Consider the following 22813-nt stretch of genomic DNA (forward strand, 5'->3'; position numbering starts at 1 on the left):
CGGCAGGAGAAGCAAGAGAGCGGGTGGGAGCTCTGGGATTCTTGTTCCCTTTCTCTTTAAACCCCAGAGTGTTCTGAATCATAGCCTATTGATGTGTACGCCAGACCAAGCAAAACCATCCCCTGGTACCGGCAGCGTGATGAAGGGGATTCCCCTCCTAACTGTCTAGTTACTCTCATGTGCCATGTTCAGGCCAAATGCCCCTCTCCTCAGAAGGCCACATATTCTGAACAGTTGGAGTTGGCCTTCTCCAGACCTGCAAAGACCCTACACAGGGAGATGCCCTCATGCACGTAGGGGAAATGCACAGGCATCTTGGCCCATTGGCCGAGGTGGAGACCGGCCCAGCCTGAGCTATACCTAGATTCCACTCAGCATCCAACAGTGAACAGTGAGCAAGCCTTGGCCACCAGCCGTCTGTCCTGGGCCACTCTGGAGCCTGTGCTCAGCAAGCTGTTGCTGTGGCGGAATCCTGGCAACGATGGCCAGCCTCCGCAGGTGACTCATGTCCATTGGCAGGACTACCCATCCCCCACCCTCGATCACAGAACATGCCAGAAGAGAGGGGGTGGGGAAAACCCCTATCGCTAGGAACAGAGGGCACAGGAAAGGCACCGGAAGAGATGAGGGGAGATCGGGGCAGGTATGTATGCAATGAGTCTGCCGGAGAAGCCTTCCAGTGTGGAGGCTGACAGGCACAGACAGGCATCTGAGCAGCCTTGGACACACCAAGATAATCCAGCATCCTGGTCCAGGGCCATAGGCCTTGTTTTTTCTGTGGCCTTTCACACTACACAGTGGTGGATGCTAGACACGTTCCTTCTCAGGACCTGGTCGGCAGTTTTATGTCTGTCGTCGTCACACGGTGACAAGGAGCAGTAGCTAGCTAACCTCTTGGCCCCCCAGCTGAGTGTGGGAGGGGCTTCTGGGTGGGCATCCCACACAGCCTTCATCATAGTACGAGCCATGGCCACAGAGACTTTTGGCACTTTCTCTGCCCTCTGAGATCCCCAGGGACACCCAGGCCAGGCTCCCTATGCAAAAAGATGTCAACCCTAAGGCTTTTTGGAAGCTCACCCAGGATATTATCCTGCTTGATGGCGACCTCAGGGCCACCGTGGGCTGGTAGCTGAGACTTCAGAGGGGAGGTCACGGCAAACCAGCTGAGTCAGCAGCAGATTCACAGACCTGGAGACAAGGCTGTGCTCTGCACGTCCCTGTGCTAAAGACGCTGGCTCTGAAACATCCTCCAGGCCCGTGGGGGCCAGTGTGCGTCTCCAGTTCCTTCTAGCCCCTGTGAAATGTGCATGTGGAGAGAACTGGACAGACAGCCGTCCCTGCTGGGGGAATGCTATGTGTCCTCGAGGGAAAGAAGTCCTTCTGTCCAGAAATGGTGGAGCCCAGACTCCCTTCTGGTACGAGGCCTCAGAATGTTCCTGCTGTTATCTTGGGAAGACCAGAGATCTGATCAGCAGTCTTGCCCAGCCTCCTTGCCCTCTTCTGCTCTGGACTTTGAGGACAGCGAATACCTGAGATGTCACGGGGTGGCAGGCCAGGCCACCCCCTCACAGACCCCTCTATATGGAAATCAAGTATTCATTTATGGACAACACTTTAAAGAATCCAAGTACTGTTTAAAAAAAAAATCATAACAAGGTAGGCGTCATAGCTAGTTTTTGTCAATGTAGGTTTTGGCACAAACCTAGACCTCTGGTAAGAGGTAATATTTTTTGTGTTGTTTTGCTTTTTGAGACAGGGTTTCTCTATTTAGCCCTGGCTGTCCTTGAACTCGCTCTGTAGACTAGGCTGGAATTGAACTCACAAGGATCCCTCTGCCTCTGCCTCCCAAGTGCTGGGATTAAGGCTTGTACTACCACCACCCACCTAAAACATAATCTTAATTGGGGAATTGTCTCCATCAGATTGGCCTGTAGGAATGTCTGAAGGGAATTTTCTTGATTGCTGATTGATGTGGGAGGGCCCAGATCACTGTGGGCAGTGCCACGCCTGGGCAGGTGGTCCTGGGCTTTATAAGAAAGATATCTGAGAAAGGTGGCCGAGCAAGCCTTGAGGAACAAGCCAGTGAGAGGTCTCTGATTTGGTTTCTTTCTTTCTTTTTCTTTTTCTTTTTTTTCTTTCTTTCTTTCTTTTCTTTCTTTCTTTCTTTTTTTTTTGAGACAGGGTTTCTCTGTGTAGCCTTGGCTGTCCTGGACTCACTTTGTAGACCAAGCTGGTCTCGAACTCACAGAGACCCACCTGCCTCTGCCTCCCGAGTGCTGGGATTAAAGGCGTGCGCCACCACCGCCCGGCCTTCTGATTTGGTTTCTATCTTGAGTTCCTTCCTTGACTTCTCTCAGTGATAGACTGTGATCAGGAAGAGTAGGCCAAGTAAACCCTTTCCTCCCCAGGTTTGTTTTGGTCAGGGTTTAATCACCTCAACCAAGACACCAGGAAAGAAAGCATGGAGGATAAGTAAGAATACCTCTAGGCCTAGGAAATACATCTTTTTCTCATTCTCATCACACTCATGTGCGGTTCAGAGGTTGCACACACAGAGCCACCTCCATGCTGAGTCCCCAGCAGGCATTACTAATCGATCACAGAATTCCCACTGAATTCAACTATAGGCTCCCATGAGCCTTCTAAGCAGTCACTTCCAACAGTTGGCCTGGAAGATGAAACTGTTTCCTAAGTGTGTACCAGGACAAAAAAAATATCTGCTGCTATGCTGGTGGTATGGGAGTCATAGATGGAGGGGGGTAGGCCGAGAGGAAGATGGAGAAAGCCTCTGGGGGTAAATGCTGGCCAACTATGAAGCATTAGCATGAAAGCTGAGGATAGAAACAGAAGAAAAGCTAACTATCCCTCATATTCCCAGACAGCCTGGGCCCCTCAGATACCAGGCAGTATAATTGCAAACTGAACGAGGATTCCTCTAATCCCGCCCCCAACACAGTCGTGATTCATGCCAATTTCCTCATCTCTCCAAAGCAAAGTTGTTTTTTTTTTTTTAAATATAGAACAAAGCTCTAGATTTTCAGAAAACTCCTGACACCTCCGAAAATAGCTCCTCAGGTGACAATCAGCACAGGTGAAACAGCGCCCGAACCATTTATGCACAAAACTGAAGCAGATGCCGCCGAGCGAGAGGCGCGCCGCACCCCTGCTGTGAGCGTTGGGATTATTTTCTTGGAGTCTAAGCATACTTTTCCACAAAAAAAACCAAATGACCTTATCTTCAAGGCCAGTGGTCGGCTCTCAGCTGAGTCAGAGGTCATCATGGTCCCAGAGAGCATCTTTGGCTACTAGGGCCAGTCCCAGCCCCTGGGGTGGGGGTGGGGTTGCTTGGCAACCCCAGGGAAGAGGGCCAGACTGGTCAGGATGGGGGTGAACTGCCATCCAGATACCAGGCCCACTCACACGCACAGACCATGCCCTCCTTGTGTAAGGAAGCACACACGGGGAAAGACACACATCACGTCATACAGGAGGGGAGAGAAATGAACCCTCACATGGTTGCACTCCGGTTCTCAAGGCTGAGGTCTCAGATAAAGTACCTGTCCTTGGACAGTCTGTCTCCATCCTTGGCCTAGGGAGTGCGTCTGGCTGCAGGCTGCTCTCTGGACTCAGGCATTCCCCACAGCGGATGGGAGCCAGCAGGGAAGCCCTGTTCTTGATCTTTCAAGCATCTCAGCTGGGAAGCCGGCTGGCCTTCCTCCCTGTTGGAAGCGAGGCTTATTTCAGCCAGCCTTCTTTCCCCAGCAGTCAGCAGCCCTGTGCTATTTGGGTTCCAAAGTGCTAGCTGAAAGATGGAAGGCTACAACCAATGGGAACTGTTCTGTTCCAAAAAGTCAAGCCTCTTCCATCCTCCAGGAAGAAGATGTATCAATTGGCCAGGAAGAAGGGACAGGGTCACAGAGATGTTCATAGACACAAACAAGACCATGGGCGTTGGCAGAGTCATGGGGCAGACCTGCAGAGATGGAAGGGTGCGGGGGAGCCCCTGCTCCTGCAGAGTGGCATCTTAGAAGGAGCTACTCTCTGTGTGCTCAGCCTCCAGAGGCTGTTAAGTGTTCACTCCTGACTTCTCCTCTTTTCCCACTGGGCCAGGAGGGTGGGCTCTGCTCACAGCCACCAATCAGCAAGCCAACGTCTTACCTCTGCAGCAGACACAGCCTACCTTAGCTGAATGTGTAACTTATTGGAGATGGTCCCAGAGAACCATAAGGTCCTTTAAATATACAGACCTTTTCTTTTATAAGATGGAAGGTCTTACTATGTAGCCCAGGCTAGCCTTAAACTTTTTCTTGGCTTCCTCAGTGCTAGGACTACAAGCATGTATGAGATTTGAATCTTAAAGATTTGTTTGTTTGTTTGTTTAATGTGTCTGTGCCCACCCAGGTACATGTATATGTATCAATACTGTCAAGTTTTAATTATTTTTTTTCCCCTATGGTTAAAGCTCCAGAAATGGATTACTAGGACCAAAGATCAATACTTTAAAAGTTGATTTATTTTTGTTATATTTAATTGTGTGTGTGTATGTGTGTGTGTGCGTCCATGTATGTGTATGTGCACGTGAGTGCACTGCCTGTGGAAGTCAGAAGAAGGTGTCATACGCCCTGGGCACTGGAGTTACAGGCCATTATAAGCCACCTGCTGTGGGTGCCTAGAAATCTGAACATTGTCACTTAACTGCTGAGCCATCTCTCCTACCCCAAGATTCAGATTTTTTTTAAAAACCTCTTGTTTTTTTCAGACATTCACTCATTGTGAAGAGGTCCATCCTCTTCATGATTTGCCAATGTATGATTAAAAGTAAAAAAAACAAAACAAAACCAAAAACCAAAAACCAAAATAAAAATCCTGAAACACTTTTAATGAACATTTTTGGATGCACACACCGCACTCTGTGTCTATTTGCATATACAAAGCCTGTCCAAAACAATGAAAACAACAACAACCACAACAACAACTAAACCGCCACCAGCTGGACTAGGCGCTTATGTAGGCGTGAGCGCACCTGTTCCTTTGTTCTCATCTGCTGCTCAAGTCAACAGCAGTGCCTGTGCGTTTGCAGGGTGCGTGGCATCGCTGGGGTTGGGTTGAAGGGTCTGAAAGGAAGGCAGCCATTAGCAAACCTGCTAGTACAGGTCCTATCTTTAGTTGGACTGCACGTGGTCCTATAAAGGTGTTAAAGTAGTTTCTGGCTTCCGATATGGTTTGAGGAAGTGTTGACTAAAGGGGGTGGTAGGGGTAGGGGCAGGAGAGAGGAGGCCAGCCCCGAAGCACAGGGCCTGCAGGTCACACCCTGTGGATTCTGTTGCCATTCATTGGACAGAGGTGTGTGTCCTATGGGGGTCGGGGGAGCAGATCGTATAAACCAGTGGAAGAGCACATCTTTTCAAACAAATACTTTTTTTTTTTTTTTTAAATTCAGGGCAGAACTGCTAACAGAATCCCACTCTAAGTTCCCTGGGTACAATACACACTTCAAATGGTACCTCAGGTGAGCATCTGTCCCCCCTAACCCGAACACCTGACAGAAGGAGGAGAAAGCCTCTGCTGTGCTCGTTTATAATATTCACTCGCCTTGGTGGTGGCAGCAGCGGTGGCAGCAGCAGTGGCAGCTGTCCTTTGCAGCCAGCATGGTGACCTGTAGGGAAGCTGCTCTGCATGGGTGCAAATGCAGGGAACTGCGGGGGGTCTGAAAGCCTGACAACACAGACCAAGGTCAGCCAGAGACTGGCTCCTCACACATGACCAGGGTCTTGGCCCCCACAGGCCTCTATGATGGCTCCCCAGTCCCCACAGCCTTCAGTGCCCAGCGCCGCAGCCTGCATGGCTCTGTGACTTGATGCAGAGACCGGGAAACAGTGGCTAGGGGACAGGAGAGCGGAGAAGCATCCTTTGTCCAAATCCTGGGTCAAGCACTTCCTGGTTACAGGGGCTTGAGCCAGTTATCTAATATTTTTGTGCCTCAGTTTCCTCAACTGTGAAGTTGGGAGACTTGCCACATCTCACAGAACTGCTAGGTGGGGCTAGAAGGTTCTGTATAACGGGTTAAGCACTTTGAGGACGTACCGACTGCCAGTGCCTTCTAAGGGCTGGGCTTTGTCACCTCAGCACCCATGCAACACTCCTCTGAGCACAATTCTATCCTTTATATCCTTTTCTAAAAGCCCCCATGCCACATTCACAGAAAACTTCATGGCTTCGGGGAGGAGCCCGGGCCAGGTCACTGTTCTCACTGCAGTATCGCCAAGCCCAGCCCAATACATAGTAATGTGCCAACTGCAGTGATAACCCCTGAGACAGCCTGAAGAGACGCCCCCTGCGCATCATGCTGACTGGCTTTATGTGTGTGGTTACCCTATCATACACTAGGAATAAAATAACTATTTTGGGTAAATTAAATGCCAAAGGGCACGTTAAAGGTGGGCCACAGAAATCACACAGGCCGTTCGATTACGTCGATGGATTCTACCTGGGAAGGCAGCTGTGCGAGCTCTTTCTTCCCTTTAATCCGAAGTCCAGAAAAATCCAATTTAGTTGAAAGGGCTGCTCTGTTTATTTTCCCTCACTGCACACTATGGGAACGGGGCTGTTCACAGGAAACCAAGCTCACGTTACATAATGAGTTGATGTTGTTTTCCTAAGGGTGTGTCTCTCTGCTTTCAAGTGGTTCACTGGTGCAGAACTGGCCCGTTATCCCACCACCTTAACCTGAATAGAGCCTTAGTCCAGGAAGCTGGGATAAAGCCTTTTGTTCTTTTTCTTTCTTTCTTTACAAAGAACATAAAAATATAATAGAGGAGGGGGCCGGACTCATGGGAGTTCCCACCCACAGGCGCCCGTGGAAATGTGCGTCATAGCCAGGACTCGGCGCTGACAGACCCTAAGACAGTTCCTCAACCACACGAAGGATACAGCCACGCCTTCTCCAGTGTTGCTGTGTGCCTAACAGCAGTTCAGAGCCCATGTAGCAAAAATCAGTAGATTGAAAGGGGAAGTAGATGTCACTGTGGCAGTTGGAGACTTTGAAAATCCTAGGCCAGAAGCTAAGAAAGACAATGTTGAACCAGAAAAAAAAAAATGTAGCTCTGCCGACAGAGCGCGCTTGCCCGACACCAGTGAATCCTTGACTTTGTTTCCACTTCTGAATAAACCTGCTGTGGCGGTGCATGCCATAACCTCAGCATTTGAGAGGAAGATGTGGGTAGGAGGATCAGAAGTTCATGCCTAGCCTCAGCTACATAACAAAGACAATGCTAGCCTGGGCTACAAGAGACATTGTCTCAAAAGCAAAAACAAAACCAGCCAACCGACCAACCAACCAAGACCATCAATCAACTGATGTAGTGAACATCTATAGATGACGCTGAAAACAATAACCAAATATACAACCTTCTCAAACCTGTGTGGAACATTCACCAAGATGGAGCATACTCTGAGACATTAAATACAATCCGTGGGGAGGAACAGCATCATATGGTGTGTGCTTTTGGATCTCAACCCAGTGGCCCTAGAAATCAACGTAAGAAAAACCGACTAGGGCTGGAGAGGTGGCTCTGCGGTTAAGAGCGCTCGCTGCTCTTGCGGAGGACCTGAGCTCAGCGCCCATCACCTGTAACTGCAGCCGCAGGAGATCCTATACCTCTGGCCTCATGTGCACCTGCCATTCCCTCATGTATACATAACTAAAAAGCAATCAAGGAGTTTTAGAAATAGCTGGAAATCCTCAAATTCCTGGAGATCGAACAGCACGCTTCTAACCAGACGCACGGGGCAAAGAGGCAATGCTGAGAGGAGCTAAGCGTTGCTCTGAAGCAGATGAGGACGGGGCTCATCGCGGTTTGCAGGATGTGGCAAAGGCGGAACTCAGAGGGAGAAGTGTAGTGCTGACTGCAGAGCCCGCAGAGGAAGGTGGAAAGCGGGCCCTGGAGGTTTCTGTCTCCTGAAATGGGGAAAGGGAGAGAGGGGAAAGGGGGAGGGGGAGACATGAAATTCCAAATGAACACAAGAACCATGACCTTGTTTCGATTGGTCTTTCCCTCTAAGTTTCTGAAAATTAGCCATTGATGTAGGATCAGACTTCTCCAGAATTTCCACCAACACCCCCCAAATTGCAAAGAGATGAGGTGCATACCCATCCCTCTGAGGCTCATAACTAACCCGGCAGGGGTGGGAGACGACGATTTTTCTGTTTTAACCTACAAACCAACCTTAGTGTTTTTAGTCCTGCTTTCTGTTCACTAATGTATCTGAATTCGCTTTAAGCAGTGTCATGACTTAAGATGTTTAAGTTCCCTTTGAAGGCCCAGTTTACCCAGGTTGCAGAAAGATGTACCAGGTTGGGCTGAGGTCCTGAGGATGCCAGGGCGGATGCCACGTGCTCTCAGTGGAGGAGCACATGGGAAGGGAGGCAGTCTCAGTTTTCCAGAATGCCTTACAGAGGGTGGCAGGCCTGCCACACGGCCTCCGATTCCCAGAAAGCCCAACGCTGAGAAAGACTAGCAGGGCCGTAACCAGGTTCTCTGGGTCTTTCAAGGCAATGAAACCCAATGTCTACCAGCCTGTAGCTAATCAACAGGCTGGAATGATCCTCCTCCCCCCAGGAAGAGAAGTCTGGGACACACCCAACCAGCACCACGGAGGTGGAGAGAGATGGACCTGGGTAAGCAGGGAAGGGCATCATCCTCTGTGGCACGCTGGTGTCACCTTTCAGTTCTCATTCATGCCCCAGTCCCTGGGAGCAGTCACACGCTGCAGTCCCTACAGGGGTGGTATATTATATAGCCCCAACCCTCAGAGTTGTGGGACAGAATAAACACCACAGACAGACCCGCATCTCCTAGGAATGGATCAGCAAGATGGAATTTGAAACCAATAAACGCAGAAGAAATTGTCCAGCAGCCCAGAATAGCGGAGACATTATTTGAGAAAAAAATGAAAAAAAAAAATTAGACTTTGACCTCAAACCCAAACACGTTTTCCAAAAGAATTAAGATTCAAGACCAGCAAATGAACATCATAAAAGCCCAAGAGAAAACGACACATGAAAGAGCCGTAGAAAACCCCTTCATACCCTCAGCTCTGAGGTTCCCAAAGCAGAAAGCACTCAGAAATCATGAGCAGATTCCCCATAAATCAAAACAAAGACAAAGCCACACATTTATGAGTCTAACTACAACACACGAGCCTAACGGGTAAGATTGCAAAAACACTTAATGCGTGGCTTAGAAAACAGGTCAGTAAGAAAACAACTGACCAACCCTAACATAGACACAAGACAACCAACCCAGCCATGCCAACGCCCCATAAGGGATGGATGGAAACTGTCTGATGACGTTTCACATGTTTTAGAAGTGACAGTGCTCCCTATGGACAGCTTGGCTGGGAAGCAGGTGTTCACACACAGGCGATGGGAAAGTAAATTCGTTCAGCTCTCCTGGAAGCCAGGTTGTCAGATCGCATTAAGAAAAATTGTGACTCTTGGGGGCTAAAGAGATGGGCAAGCAGTTCAGAACATTTTGCTGCTCTTGCAGAGGACCTGGGTTGGGTTCCTAGTGCCCATCTTGGATGGCTCACAACTTAACTGCAGGAACTTTCAGGTCCGCATATTTAAAAGCTTCAAACACAAGCAAACCCCACCATGTCCATCAGTAAGGGGCAGGTCATTAAACGGTGGCAATGACAGAACACTTATGAGCCATCAAATGGACTTATAGACACATCTGACATTTGCAGGAGAAACACTGCCCTTGAGCACTGTGAGTGACAGATTTTTAAAACAGAATCCCTCAGGTGCCATTTTGAGGAAAGCAAGTGAATTTACAGATATCTATATTTGTGTCCAGGAAAAGGGCAGGTAGTAAAATGCAGTGAGCTGGGGGGTCTCTGGAGAGTCATGGTGGGATGTTTTTAGATTCCCTTGTTTGTGGATTCCCATTTCTGTTTCCTTTTGGAAAATGACTCAGCGGGACTTAATGAGGATGGCAGAGGAGAGAGGTCCTGCTAGCCCACCTGGGAGGTGACAGCCACAGGGACATGAGTACCACTGATTGGAAGTGGCTTACATCATAGCTAGCTAGCAGCTTCATCTGTGTGACCTATGAGTTGATCTCACGTCGCTGAAATATGCTTAGGCTCCAGGCTGGCCTTCATCCCCAGTGTAGGGACCCATGACTCATCCCCCTAAACCTTAATTGTAACACCCAAGTCTGCAATGTGCCCAAAACATCTGCCATTGTTTAAGTCTGCTGCAAGGAGTGAGTACAGCTCACAAACAGGCCTGAGGACACCTCCCCCTGGTGCAAAACCAGTAGGGCAGAGACCAATGCCAGCAAGAAGTGTTCAGGCCTCAAGCTTGGTGGCAGGTCAGTGGGACTGATCCTGCTCTGCTATCATGCAAGGCCAGCTCCTCAGGGCCAGTGCTGTGAGGAGACTTGGGTCTGAAGCTCTTTCTTTGAAGCCAACAAAAGTCCTCTAAGTCTGTCTTCCTTGTCAGTTACCAAGGCCCAGTAGTGGGAAGGGAGGCTGGGTGCCCCTGCCAACCTCTCCATCGGTGGTGACAGGTTCTAGGTCACTATGCCATGAGTCCCAGTTAATCCTTAGAACCTCTCAGAGGTACAGCAATGACCCAGAAAATGCTTTAGCTTGGGCACCATGACGAACGGCTGGTAAAGACACAGCTATCCTCTTGGTGCCCAGAGAACTGCTGACTCACCTCATTCAAACTCGGATTGAAGGCCCCGAGGGACTCCCAAGCTAAAGACAGGACCCTCACTTCAAGGACCTAGTATTTGTGCCTGGAGGCACTGATCACAACAATAAAAGAAATTAAACAAACAAACGAGTGGTACCCGCGTACCCCAACCCTGACTGTGCTGTGGTGGTGTCCAACAGAACCTGCAGCATCTGGAAAGAGAACTAAGCATTTTAAAGCTTGAGGAGGGACTAGGATGATGGCTTAGTTAGCAAAGCGCCTGCCTTGCAAACACCCACATAAAAACAGCCAAGCATGGTAATTAATGCACGCCTGTAATTCCAGTGATGGCGAGGCAGAGAGGCAGGAAGATGCCTGGAGCTTCTTGGGTAGCCAGCCCAGCCTAATCACAGGACAGTGAGAGAAACTCTGCCTCAAAATACAAGATGAGGCCTAGAGAGATGGCTCAGTAATTAAGAGCACTCACTGTCTTCCAGAGGACCCAGGTTCAGTTCCTAGTACCAAAATGGCAGCTCATAACTATCTGTAACTCCAGTTCTAGGGGATATGCTGCCCCCTTCTGGCCTTGGCAGGCACTACACACACGTGGTGCACATACATATGAGCAGGTACACACTCATACACATAAAATAAAAATAAAATCTTAAAAAAAATCTTTAAGTGACACCAAAGGTGATGATCTCTGACCTCCACATGTACCAGCACACAGACACCCAGGCTTAAAGCATCCAAATGTTATTTATCAATCTTTGCTGGAAATCGTCATGCCAGGCATCCTCCGAATCAGAGGTAGCAGTCTGCTAACAACTCCGTTAAGTACTTCGTACAAACAAAATCATTGTTTACCTGCATCAACAATGAAAACTTCCCTCGAGTTTTATTTAATGATCTAAAAGATGTTTCCTCCCCCAATATCATCAAGAAAAATAAAGCTTAAAATCTATTTTATTTGAGGACCCTGTTCACTTCGCTTTACTTTGTTAAAAGGTCGTTTTTAAGGGAAACCGTTAAAAGGCTATTTGTAAATCTATCCTAAAGTTTTAGAAACTCAAGTTGAATAGGCGCTAAGCAAACGTCATAATTATCAAAACTGGCTTAAGAAATAGTGTCTTTAAAAGAAAAAAAAAAAAGAAACAGTGTGTGTCTTAGTCACTGTTCCATGGCTGTGGAGAGACACCACGGCCAAGACAACTCCTGCACTTAGTTGTGGCATGACGGGAGGATGACAGCACTCATGTAGCCACATTCTGCTCCACTGGGGGAGGGTGGGGGAGGGGGAAGAGAAGGAGAGACTGGTGTGGGCTTTGGAAACCTCAGAGGCCACCCCTAGTGACACACTTCCTCCAACAAGGCCACACCCCCTAATCCTTCTAATCCTTTCAAAGGGCTCTGCTCCCTGGGGACTAAGGACTCATATATAAGCTTATGGCGGCTATTCATATGCTAACCACCACCCCTTGCCCCTCCCCAAATAAAACCCTGAAGTCAATCACTACAAAAGAGCCCAGAGCCACATGAATCTGCCATGTTCATGGGATTCTCACTGCTATTTACCTCACTCTTTGATGGGATTGTCACTCTCTACGTGGAATCTTTAAAAAGTTGCTTTATAAAGTTCATTTAAAGTTAATGCCCAAACAAATGGAGAACAAAACAAACAAACAAACAAACAAACAAACAAGATGTGTGTGTGGGGGTGTGAGGTTAGAGATGGCCCAGCAGCTAAGAGCACTGGCTGTTCTCACAGAGGACCTGAGTTCAGTTGCCAGCACACACATATGGCAGCTCGAAGCCACCTGTGACTTTAGTTACAGGCATCAGGGTGAACTGACACCCTCTTCTGGTCTCTATGGGTACCCACATATATGGCATATGCAAGCACAAATTCACATAAAAATAAAAACACAAATAAGTCTTTTTTAAAAAACGAGGCTAGGCAGACATGCTTCACGGTGCATCAAAGCGAGCAATATTTACAGACAATAATGCCATACCGATGGCAACGTTTATTCCAAGATTTGAAAGATAGCTTCGACATAATTGAGTCAAGTGTCCAGAAAATATTTGAACTTCACCTCAGATTGTCTCTTCTTGCTTTGGGAACCAAGGGAAAAAAATTCTAAATCTTAGTGGACTATAAAACGTGATATCTACCTATGTATCTATGTATATAACTATGTATTATGTATTATGTATTATGTATCTCTCTATGTATCTCTCTATTTATCTATCTAGATGACAAAAATCTCATTCCCATACTTAACTGTTAAATGCATAAATACTATTAGTAAACCTGTGAAAAATACCCAAGAATACCTACTGCTCTTTATTTTAAAAAGTGTTGCTTTTCAGGGCCAGAGAGATGGCTCAGTGGAGGTGCTTGCTCCCAAACCAGAACCTGAGTTTGAACCCGGGACCCACACAGTGGAGAGAACTGACTTCCACAAGCTGTCCTTTAATCCTCACAGTCACAATAGGCCAAGTGAGCGTGGGTTAATTAGTTAATTAATTGCATCTAACTAAAGTTTTAAATGTTGTTCTTAAAATTCTAGTTGGAACCGTAGATTAAAGAGACGATAGAAACGACAGATAAGGATGCTGAAAGGCAGGGGACGGGATTTTATTAGTCAAGAAGACATGACCAGCAACTGAGAACACTAAAGGAATCAGCTGAAGGCATCTTAGAGCTGGCAGAGTCTGCTGGAACGTAAATACGCAGGGAACAAAAGCCTGTATGTGTCAGAGTAGACAGCAGGGAAACACCTGAGAGCCTTGATGCGGCCAGGACGGGAGGACAGGGCCTGTTTCCCTCATGGCCGACCTCGGGCCCAGACAGACTGCCTAATGGTACACAAAATAAACAAGTGTGCAGTTAGGGCAAAAAATGCAGAGTTGTGGAGCCAAAATGAAATCTCACAGTTTGGTGCGTGTGTATGAAAGCAATTAGCAAATGATTGAAATAATGGGATCTCTGACCACAGAGGCAAGGTGGATTATGGGAAGGGTAAATCAAGGCAATGGACAGGCTTTTTTTTTTTAAGATGAACTATGAAGTCAGCTGTAGTGGTGGACAATGGCGATCCCAAGCACTTAAGAAGCGGAGGCTGGAGGGTCAGAAGTTCAAGGCTATCCTTGGCTACATAGTGAGTTTTAGGCTAACCTGGGTTATGTGAGACCTTGTCTCCAAATAAATAGATAGATAGATGATAGCTAGATGGATAGATAGATAGATAGATAGATAGACAACAGATAGCTGATAGATGGATTGATGGATGATGGAAAGATAAATAGATAATAGACAGCTGATAGATGGATTGATGGATGATAGAAAATAGGTAGAAGACAAGTCACATGCTCACACCTCACATCCACCACAGAATAAGTTCTAGAACAAATAGTTCAAGAAAATGTCTGATTCCACTACAGAGCTAGAAAGGAAAAGTAAGAAAATACTTGTGTTATCTTAGAATTCAGGAAGGTTTTTGTTTTTGTTTTTGTTTTTTTTCCCTAAATACTCAACCTAAGCATTACAGGGAAGACTAAGGCTGGAGGTCAATCAAGATGCCCTAAACAGAAGAGTAAGGGATAGGATGGGGTCTTGTAATACGTGGCCGGTAAAGGCTATGGAGTGAGTGCTTTCTCCTAAAGCCCCATGAAGAGTGATAGATCAATTCAGAGGCGATTAAAAAATGTTAATATGTAAATATGGAGGCAACAAATGGGCCAGTGCGTGAATGCATGAACTTACCGCACACTGAACAGCAACTCTGAGAACTTGGCTGAGGAGATCTTTTTCTCCCACAAATGTTAAGTTTAATCTGTGACACTCTAGAAGACTGAAGGACGTGGGCCTCTGCGAATGAGGGGGAGGCAGGGCCAACTTCTGGGGCTTTATCTGAGATAATCAAAGATGAATCCAGCATTTCTGTGCAAACATGTGTGTTGTGTGACTGACTTTCTTGACTTTAATTACTACATGCTTATGCATGCTTGTGTGTTTCTGTCTGGGTAATGTGCTCAGAGGCCAGAAGTGGGTGTCAGATCCCGGTGAGCTGGAGTTACAGGTGGCTGCGAGCTGCCTGACGTGTGTGCTGGGAACTGAACTGGGGTCCTTTGTAAGTGCAGCAGACGACGTGAACCATTGAGTCGTCTCTCCAGCTTCAGGCATCACATTTTAGACATTACAATTTTAATTAAAATTAATTTAATAAATCCAACATATGATTGTTATTAAAAGTTAACCAGTGTCTGAGGACATAAGCAGGAGGCCCTGGGCCTAGTCCTCACTACCACAAAGTTCAACAGGCAGCATCCTGTCTTCACAAGCATCCCTGCAGCACAGGCTGTTAAGTGGGCAGGTGCAGTCTCAAGTGATGCCCACTTGCAGCTGATTAGACACAATGATCACAGTGACTTCCAGAAAGTGCTGTATCACTTGATATCCCCAACACAAAACATACGGGTTATCTTTAACAGTAAGCAACAGGGGGTAATTCATGAGGCCAGTGCCCTTTAAAGCTGGCCACATTATAGTTATGAGCATGTGTTTGTGGTGTGTGTGTGTGTGTGTGTGTGTGTGTGTATGAGAGAGAGACAGAGACAGAGACAGAGACAGAGACAGAGACAGAGACAGAGACAGAGACAGAGAGGCTCAGCCACCAGCCACTAGACATTGGTTTTTACCACTCAGGAGTCATATAAAAGCATTTACTATAAACGATTGAGCTACTCAAACAAATAAAAACATCATGAGCCTACTGGGATTCCCACACGCTCTTAACACTGACCCACACCCCACAGTGGGCTCTAACACAGGGTTAGTTATGCCGAGGGCTATCCAAATATCTCTCATTCTTCCCTGAATTTTCCAACTATTCCAGAGGAAAAAAAAAAGGTTTGTGCAATCCTAGAGACGTGCCAGAATTTTTTATGCATGTGTGAATGCACGTGTGTCTGTGTGTGTGTGTGTGTGTGTGTGTGTGTGTGTGTGTGAGCATGTGGAGGCCTGAGGACACCCTTAGGTGCCATCCTCAGGACACTCCATATCTCCTTCCACACAAAGTCTCTCACTGGCCTGGCACTTACCGAGTGGGTGAGGGTGGCTGAGCGTTGAGTGCACGGGAGCCACCTCCTTCAGCCTCACCAGGGCTAGGGTCACAGACTCACGCTGCTCATGTTACATAAGAGCTGAGACTGGAGTTGGGTTCTCAAATGTACAAGATAACTGTTTTATTCACCAACTGAGCCATCCTCCTAGTGCCAAATCTACTCCTCCGATTAAAAAAAAAATCCATTTATTATTACTGTGTGTATGGTGTGTGTGTGTGTATGTGTGTGTGTGTGTGTGTGTGTGTGTGTGTGTGTGTGTGTATGCATGCACGTGGCACAAGCATGGAGGTCAGAGGACAACTTTCAGGACTCGGTTCTCTCCTTCCATCTTTCGTGGGTTTAGGGAATTGAACTCAGTTCATCAAGTTTTCATGGCAATCACTCTTACCTACGGACCCATCTCACTGGCCCCATAATCTATTTCTTTCTTTTTAAAAAATATATTTTATTAATTTATTCATATTACACCTCAATTGCTATCCCACCCCTTGTATCCATAATCTATTTCTTAAGACAACAAGAAAACAACACCCCAAAGATGAGCGGCATTAGCGATGTGGCAATTTGCATGCAGCCACTCCACCCCTGATTATCAAATAAAGAGCTGTCTGGGACGAACGTTGACAACCGGGCTGGTGTTTGGCAACTGAGGTCTATTTGGAGTGTCCTGGGTAGACATTCCATGACGTCATGCTGACAGGCTCTCAAGGCAGAGGTGCGGAACGGGGAGCCTGAAGACTCAGCAGGGAAGAGGAAGAAGGAGGCACTGACCAACATGAGCCAAGTCAGACTTTCAGGCTGAGACGCTGCCATTGGTTTCCCAGGCAGAAAAGGTGAAGGCTGGAAGATTCTAATCAGCAGCCACACACCAGCAAGCTAACGGAGGAGTTCCGCGTCCAAGGCCTTCTTGAGGAACCCTCGACCGTCTTTGTGTAATTGAAAAGCCAAATGCCCAAGTGCGGAAAACAGAAGGGCCTTTTTGTGGTAAGAGGTTTCCAAGCAATTGACTGCAAAACTGGCCAAGGCAGCACCCACTTGCAACTCCAGCCCTTAGGAGGCTGAGGCAGGAGGATGCTGTGTTCCTGGGTTACACAGGAAGATCCTGTCTCCATCAACCCCTCCAAAAATATTAAGTGCAGCAGGGGACAGAATTCACTAGGCTAGGAGATAGCTCCATGTTTTAAAAATTGCTTCCTCAGGCTTACGGACAAGCAAACCTGTAGTAAATGGCGCACAGTTAGGTTTCAATAAGCTTCCAGTGTTTCCTAATCCCAGGTAGCACATTTTATTTCCTTTAAAAATTTTTTTTTCTAAAATTTATTTGTATTGGTTCCCCTGCATGTATGTCTGTGTGGGAGTGTCAGATGCTCTGGCCCTGGAGTTAGAGACAATTGGGAGCTGCCATGTGGCTGACGGGAATTGACCCTGGGTCCTATGGAAGAACAGCCGATACTTTTAACCATTGAGCCACGTCTCCATCTCCAGCTTTTATTTCTGAAGTCATATTTAATACACCACATTCATAATGCTTCAGAAGAATTCGCTTCGCCAGGGTGATGGCACATGCCTAGAAGCAGGCGGTTCTCTGTGAGTTCAAGGCCAGCCAGATCTACATAGTGAGTTCCATCCTGGAGAGAGGGGTGGGGTGCCCAGATGTGAGCGTGTGGCTCAAGGCGGCACACATCCTTGCATCTGAGTTGCTGCCCAGAGGCAGTTCTGCCAGCCAATAGTCTGGCTTTTCTGGTTTTAGGAAATATTTTTGCATTTGACATTTGCCGCAGGAGATACTACAAAGTGAATCAAGGGCGGGAGAGATGATGACTCAGCAGGCAAGAGAGCTCACTGCCCTTACAGAGGACCTGAGTTCAGTTCCAGGACCCGCAACAGGTGGCCCACAAAGGCCTGTGACTCCAGCTCCAGGAGATTTGACTTCATCTTCTGGTCTCTGTGGGCACTGCACTCATGTGCACAAACACACACACACACACACACACACACACACACACACACACACACACACACAATTTTTTTAAATAAAAAAGATCACCCAAACCAAAAGTCAGTGGAAAAGTCTATCTAGAAAGCCCCCTCTATCCAGAAACAATTGTATACATTAATTCTTTAGCACAGAATTAAGTTTATATCTTAAAATAATATGATCTGAAATATTGGAAAAAGCCATATAGTGAGTCATTTTTGCAATTAACAGCACGGTGTGGCATGGGGAGCTGGCTGCTCTTGTGGAGGATCCTGGTGAAATTCCCAGCATCCATAGGGTAGGTAGTTAGTTCACAAGCCTTTGTAACTCCAGTCCCAGGTGATCTGACAACCCTTGTGGCCTCCCCGGGTACTGCAGGCACGAGGTGCTCAGGCATACATGTGCTCAAAACACCCATAGGCATAAAAATAAATAAGAAATATATAAAAATGGAAAGTACGAAATGGTTAGTGGTGTAAGCTGATGCCTAAAAGACCAGGCTGTAGGCAGAGCAGAAAAACTGTGAACTCCCAGTAAGGTTCCAACTCTGCCCTGGCCAGTAGCACAGGCCGAAGCAGCTTTAGTGACAGCTCCTGAGTCATCAGCCACACTTACAAGCCCGAGGATGGCTTTGAGGCACAGGGCACAGGCAGAAGGGCCACACAGCATCTGTCTGAAGAGCAGGGGTTCGTGAGGAACCCCTCCATCCACATAGGTGGCACCGGGGAACTTGCTGAGCATGCAAACCCCCCAACCCCCAACACCTGTGCTCACTAGGCCTCCAGATGGTTCTGACACAAGCATATTGATGTAGAAGATGCTAGAAAGGATTTTTGTGTGAGATGACCTGGTGCCTGCCTGCTTTAGAAGGCAGTGTGGTGACTAGGGCCTTGTTCCAGACACATATTGAAAGGTCCTTGGAAATTGGTCCAATGGAGAAGTCATCTGTTTGTCATGCGTTACCGTGGTAACAATAGTGCAGAGCATCACTTACTCCTATAAGAAAAGTCTCCCTTGCAAGAGTCATTATGCGTTAGTCTTTCTCTAAAAGACCACCCAATGTTGAAAGCCAAACGTTGAGAACGCAAATAGGGTCAGCAAGCTTGCCAACATCTACCTACACACCTCTCCTGCCCTCGCTCCCAGCAAGCACACGCTAACTGTCGTACAGAAGGCTTGAATCCTCCACAGGCCGACAGTGAAAGCCTGGAAGTCGACACTTCCATGTAATGGAGAAACCCCTACATATCCCTCAACACGAATCCAAAGACAAAGATCACCTAACACTCTCAGACTCCTGCCTCTAGCAGTCTTCTGTGAGGGCTGTAGGCCGTCTCCATCTACTGGAAGTGCTGTCAAAGCAAGCTTTATCTCTGTATTATAAAGCCTACCTCTGTCACAAAAATCAAATTTATTTTCAGTGTAGCCTTTACTTATTTCCTTTGCAGTGGTAGGGATGGAGCCCAGGGCGCTGTGCGAGCCAGGCAAACAGCTTTACCGCTGAGCTACACCCTGAGCCTAGTTATTTTTATGGTGTGTAAACCTGCTGACCATCCCATCAGATTTCACAACAACCTGGTGGAGCTGGTTTTATTTTTCCCACTTTAGAGAAGAGAAAACAACTGGCCACTGAGCACTGAAGAGCAGGCACGAATGTTTGCCATTAAAAAAAAAGGGGGGGGGGGAATTTGTAAATATACAGAAGAATGCCTAGGTTTGCTTGAGTTTGTCTTCTGTCAGGTGGCACTGACTAGAAATCACTCAGGTAGGTTTTCTGGCAGAGACAGGGTGAGGAGCTCAAGGCAAGCTCAGGTGGTGACCCCTGGGTCATAAAACCGTGACACCCAGAATTCTCAGGGGCTCTGACTACCAACAACAAGGGGCGGGTGGTGTTAAGGTTAATTAAGCTCTGGCTACATACAGACATTACTCTGCAGGCATCAAGTCTGTCCAGTAGTCCTCTTTCCATCCATCCCCTCTTCACAGAGAAGAAAACCAAGGCACAGAAAGGCGGATTAATGCCCAGAACTCCGCCACTTGTTCTCTGGGCACAGAGGAGGTGCCATACCCAGGAGGTAAACCCTGCTTGGGACAGCAACCATCACAGGAACCTGGATCATGTTCCCAAAGTTGCCGTTTGGGCCACATTCCCCTCACTCTGTCCCTCAGAACACGAATATGTGTCGAGGTCCAATCCTAAGCCTCCACCGGTGGCGGCACTAACAGCCAGGTCTCTCTCAGACCAGCGGAGGGTTTTTAAGACTGAGTTTATCAATGAAACACTGGCTGATTTGCCTGGAGCTATCTAAGAAACATCAGAGAGGCAAACAGCTTCAGAGGAAATACCGCAAATTAAAGACACGTGGGAGGCAGCCGTTTGAGTAAAAGCACAGACCTAACGGTTGTGATTTTTCTTTTAAAGGGTACTAAATAAAAAGGAACCCTCACTGGTGTAGTAAATTAATCCCTTCCATACAGCACACTTAAAAAAAAAAAAAACCAACCCTACTCTTTCTGGAACAGTACAAGCCAGCTTTTATAGATTGGTCAATTTTATGTTTATAATTTCTCTCTCTCTCTCTCTCTCTCTCTCTCTCTCTCTCTCTCTCTCTCTCTCTCGGAAGCAAGCATAGATAGAGCACTTGGGAGAGGAGAAAATTACAGCGTGACAGTGTGAGTGCTGCTCCGTGTTGCTTGCATGAGTGTGTTAAAGGGGAGCACAGCTGTCAACAGCTGCAGGGAGCCTTTCCTGCTTCTCATTTCCACCGAATAAACTACCTTGCCACCCTAGGGCTCAGCCACAAGAAACCTAACAGTGAGTTCTCCGGTCTCTCCTCAAAGCCACATCCCAAACCTCGGAGATGGGACTAATAATATGTTGGTCACAAGTGAGGTGACCTTCCACGTCTGCACTCCTTGTGGGCCATCTAGGGCAGTGGTTCTTTGCAACACCAGGCAAGCCAAAGTTAGCACACACCCAAAGGGTAGTTCTTGCAAAAAGTGTGGAAATCTGGCCACAGCTCACTCCAGGCTACAGCTAGGAACGTCTCAATGCGTTCCCTCCTGTTGCCGAGGGAGCGGGTTCCAGAGAAGGATTGCCAGGGACCTGTGAGCCCTCCCTCACCTTGGTTGTGACAGGCTGCAGCTCTGGGCATATTTTGGGGGGAGGAACATTCCAAACTTCCCTCTGGGGTCTACTGACCCTGTAGCAAGCATCTTGCTTTACAAGGCTTTAATTATTAATAATGAATTAAGACCAGGTTCTCATTTGCCCGGGGCTGGTCTCAAAGTCGTTATATAGCTGAGGGTGGTATTGAACTTATGATCCGACTGCCTCTACCTTCCGAGCACTGGGGTTACATGCCGGCTTTACATGGTGCTGGGTGCATAGCGCTTGGTCCCTAACGTTTTCTAGCCACTGACCTACAATCTCAACCTCTTTACAGGGTTTTAAATGCTGAAGATATCAGATAAGATTCACAAGGCGGCAGCAGTGACCTGGACACCGGCATACTTCAGTCCACTCTGTCAAACATCACAGACCTTGCCGGCACGAGGTAGTTGAGAGTGGATTCTGCGACTGGGAATACACTTGTCAAGCAGAGACCGGAACACACACCTGCGAGCTTCGCAGCGGGAAATCTCTCTCACCACCGAGACACGAGGGGACGCGTGTCCCCTCCCCCGCCCGCGTTTATGTCCAAGAACCAACTCCGAAGAAACTGGTCACTCCCGCCTCTTCTAACAGGGACACCATGGCTCCCGGGGAAGCGCATTAACAGAACAATTAATCCGCACAAAAATCACAAACCCACTCCAACGCCTAGGAGAGCTTCAAGTCGTAGGCGAAGGTCTCTAGTGCGCAACGTGGGCTCCCGGGCCGGGGACGCAAAAGGGGCTCAGGTTAGAGCCACCCAGAGGGTCGCACTCGGAAAACCCGCGCTAGGCGGCTCTGGGGAAGCCCGGCATTGGCGACAGCCAGGTAGGCAGGAGGGCGTGGGCACCAGCGAGCAGCCGCCGCCGCCAAGAGTAAAGTTCAAGCTGGATCACACCTCCCGGCGGTCACCTCGGCAGGACTGTCCCCCGCTTTACAGTTCCCGGTGACTCCCGGTGGCTCGCACGCTCCCACCCACTCCAAGCACCGGCCCTTCTTCTCTCCCAAGCGGACCCCGAAGCTCCGCAAAGAGCAGGCTGGAGCGGGCCCGGGGAAACGCGGCGTCGCCTACGTACCTAGCACTAGCAGAGCGAGCTGTCCGACCGCGGGGACCATCTTCTGAGCGCAGGGCGCTGCAGCCACCGCGCTCCCTGCGGTTGGCGAGTGGCCGCGCGCCGCCGCGGTGTGCGCGGGGAAAAAGGCGCAGGCGGCAGGGCCGGCCCCCGGCGCGCGGGCGGAGGGACGACCGCGCCTCCCGGTGGCACTGGCCGGCGGCTGCCTGCGGCGGAAACGGGAAAGAGGTGGAGGTTCTCTCCACCTCTCTGCCCTAGGCGACCCAGGCGAGACGGACCACCCTCCCGCGATGGGGCGCCCCTGAAGGCGCAGGGGTGGGGACCGGGAGCCGGGGGCGGGGACCTGCGCCCCGATCGCGACAGCCAGTCACCACCCTGGGCCAAGGGCCAGGCAGGAAGCGCCGGGCTTCAGACACCTCCCCGCAGTGCTCGCGCCCCGGGGTCGCCGCCCGAGTCCCGTACGCAGTAGCCCGGTCCAGGCTGTAGGCGGCGGAGCGGAGTCGCCTAGGATCCAATCACCTGTGTTTGGGGTTTCTCCAAGACACTCTAGATTAGGAGCCTGGAGACCCGCGAGCTTAGCCAGGCAGGGCCTGACCCAAGAAAAGCGCTCTCGACAGAGTCAGCCAAACACTCATTAAACTCAATTTTCCACCTGTGCCCCCATCCTTTCCGGCTCTGGGACGCCTGCCACCAACCAGGACAAAGCCTCCCTGCGTCCACAAGAAATGTGAAGATCAGCATTAACTCTCCTGTCCCATTGTCGGAACTAG

The 22813-nt window shown here is 48.6% G+C and overlaps 1 protein-coding gene across 2 annotated transcripts in view; it reads right to left on the reverse strand.

The window, feature by feature from the left end:
• Positions 1–22546, reverse strand: part of TGFA (transforming growth factor alpha) — an 85755-nt gene extending 63209 nt beyond the window's left edge. The window contains exon 1 of one of the 2 annotated variants that reach the window (XM_084766659.1): positions 22047–22546. In XM_084766659.1, the coding sequence (XP_084622785.1) occupies positions 22047–22086 (40 nt within the window). In that variant the 5' untranslated portion in view covers positions 22087–22546. The remainder of the gene's footprint in view (positions 1–22046) is intronic. The other variant, XM_084766660.1, reaches the window with a different exon arrangement.
• Positions 22547–22813: the final 267 nt, after the last annotated feature.

This window comes from Acomys minous, assembly GCF_964271855.1.
Source record: "Acomys minous genome assembly, chromosome: 17".
Lineage (NCBI taxonomy): Eukaryota > Metazoa > Chordata > Mammalia > Rodentia > Muridae > Acomys > Acomys minous.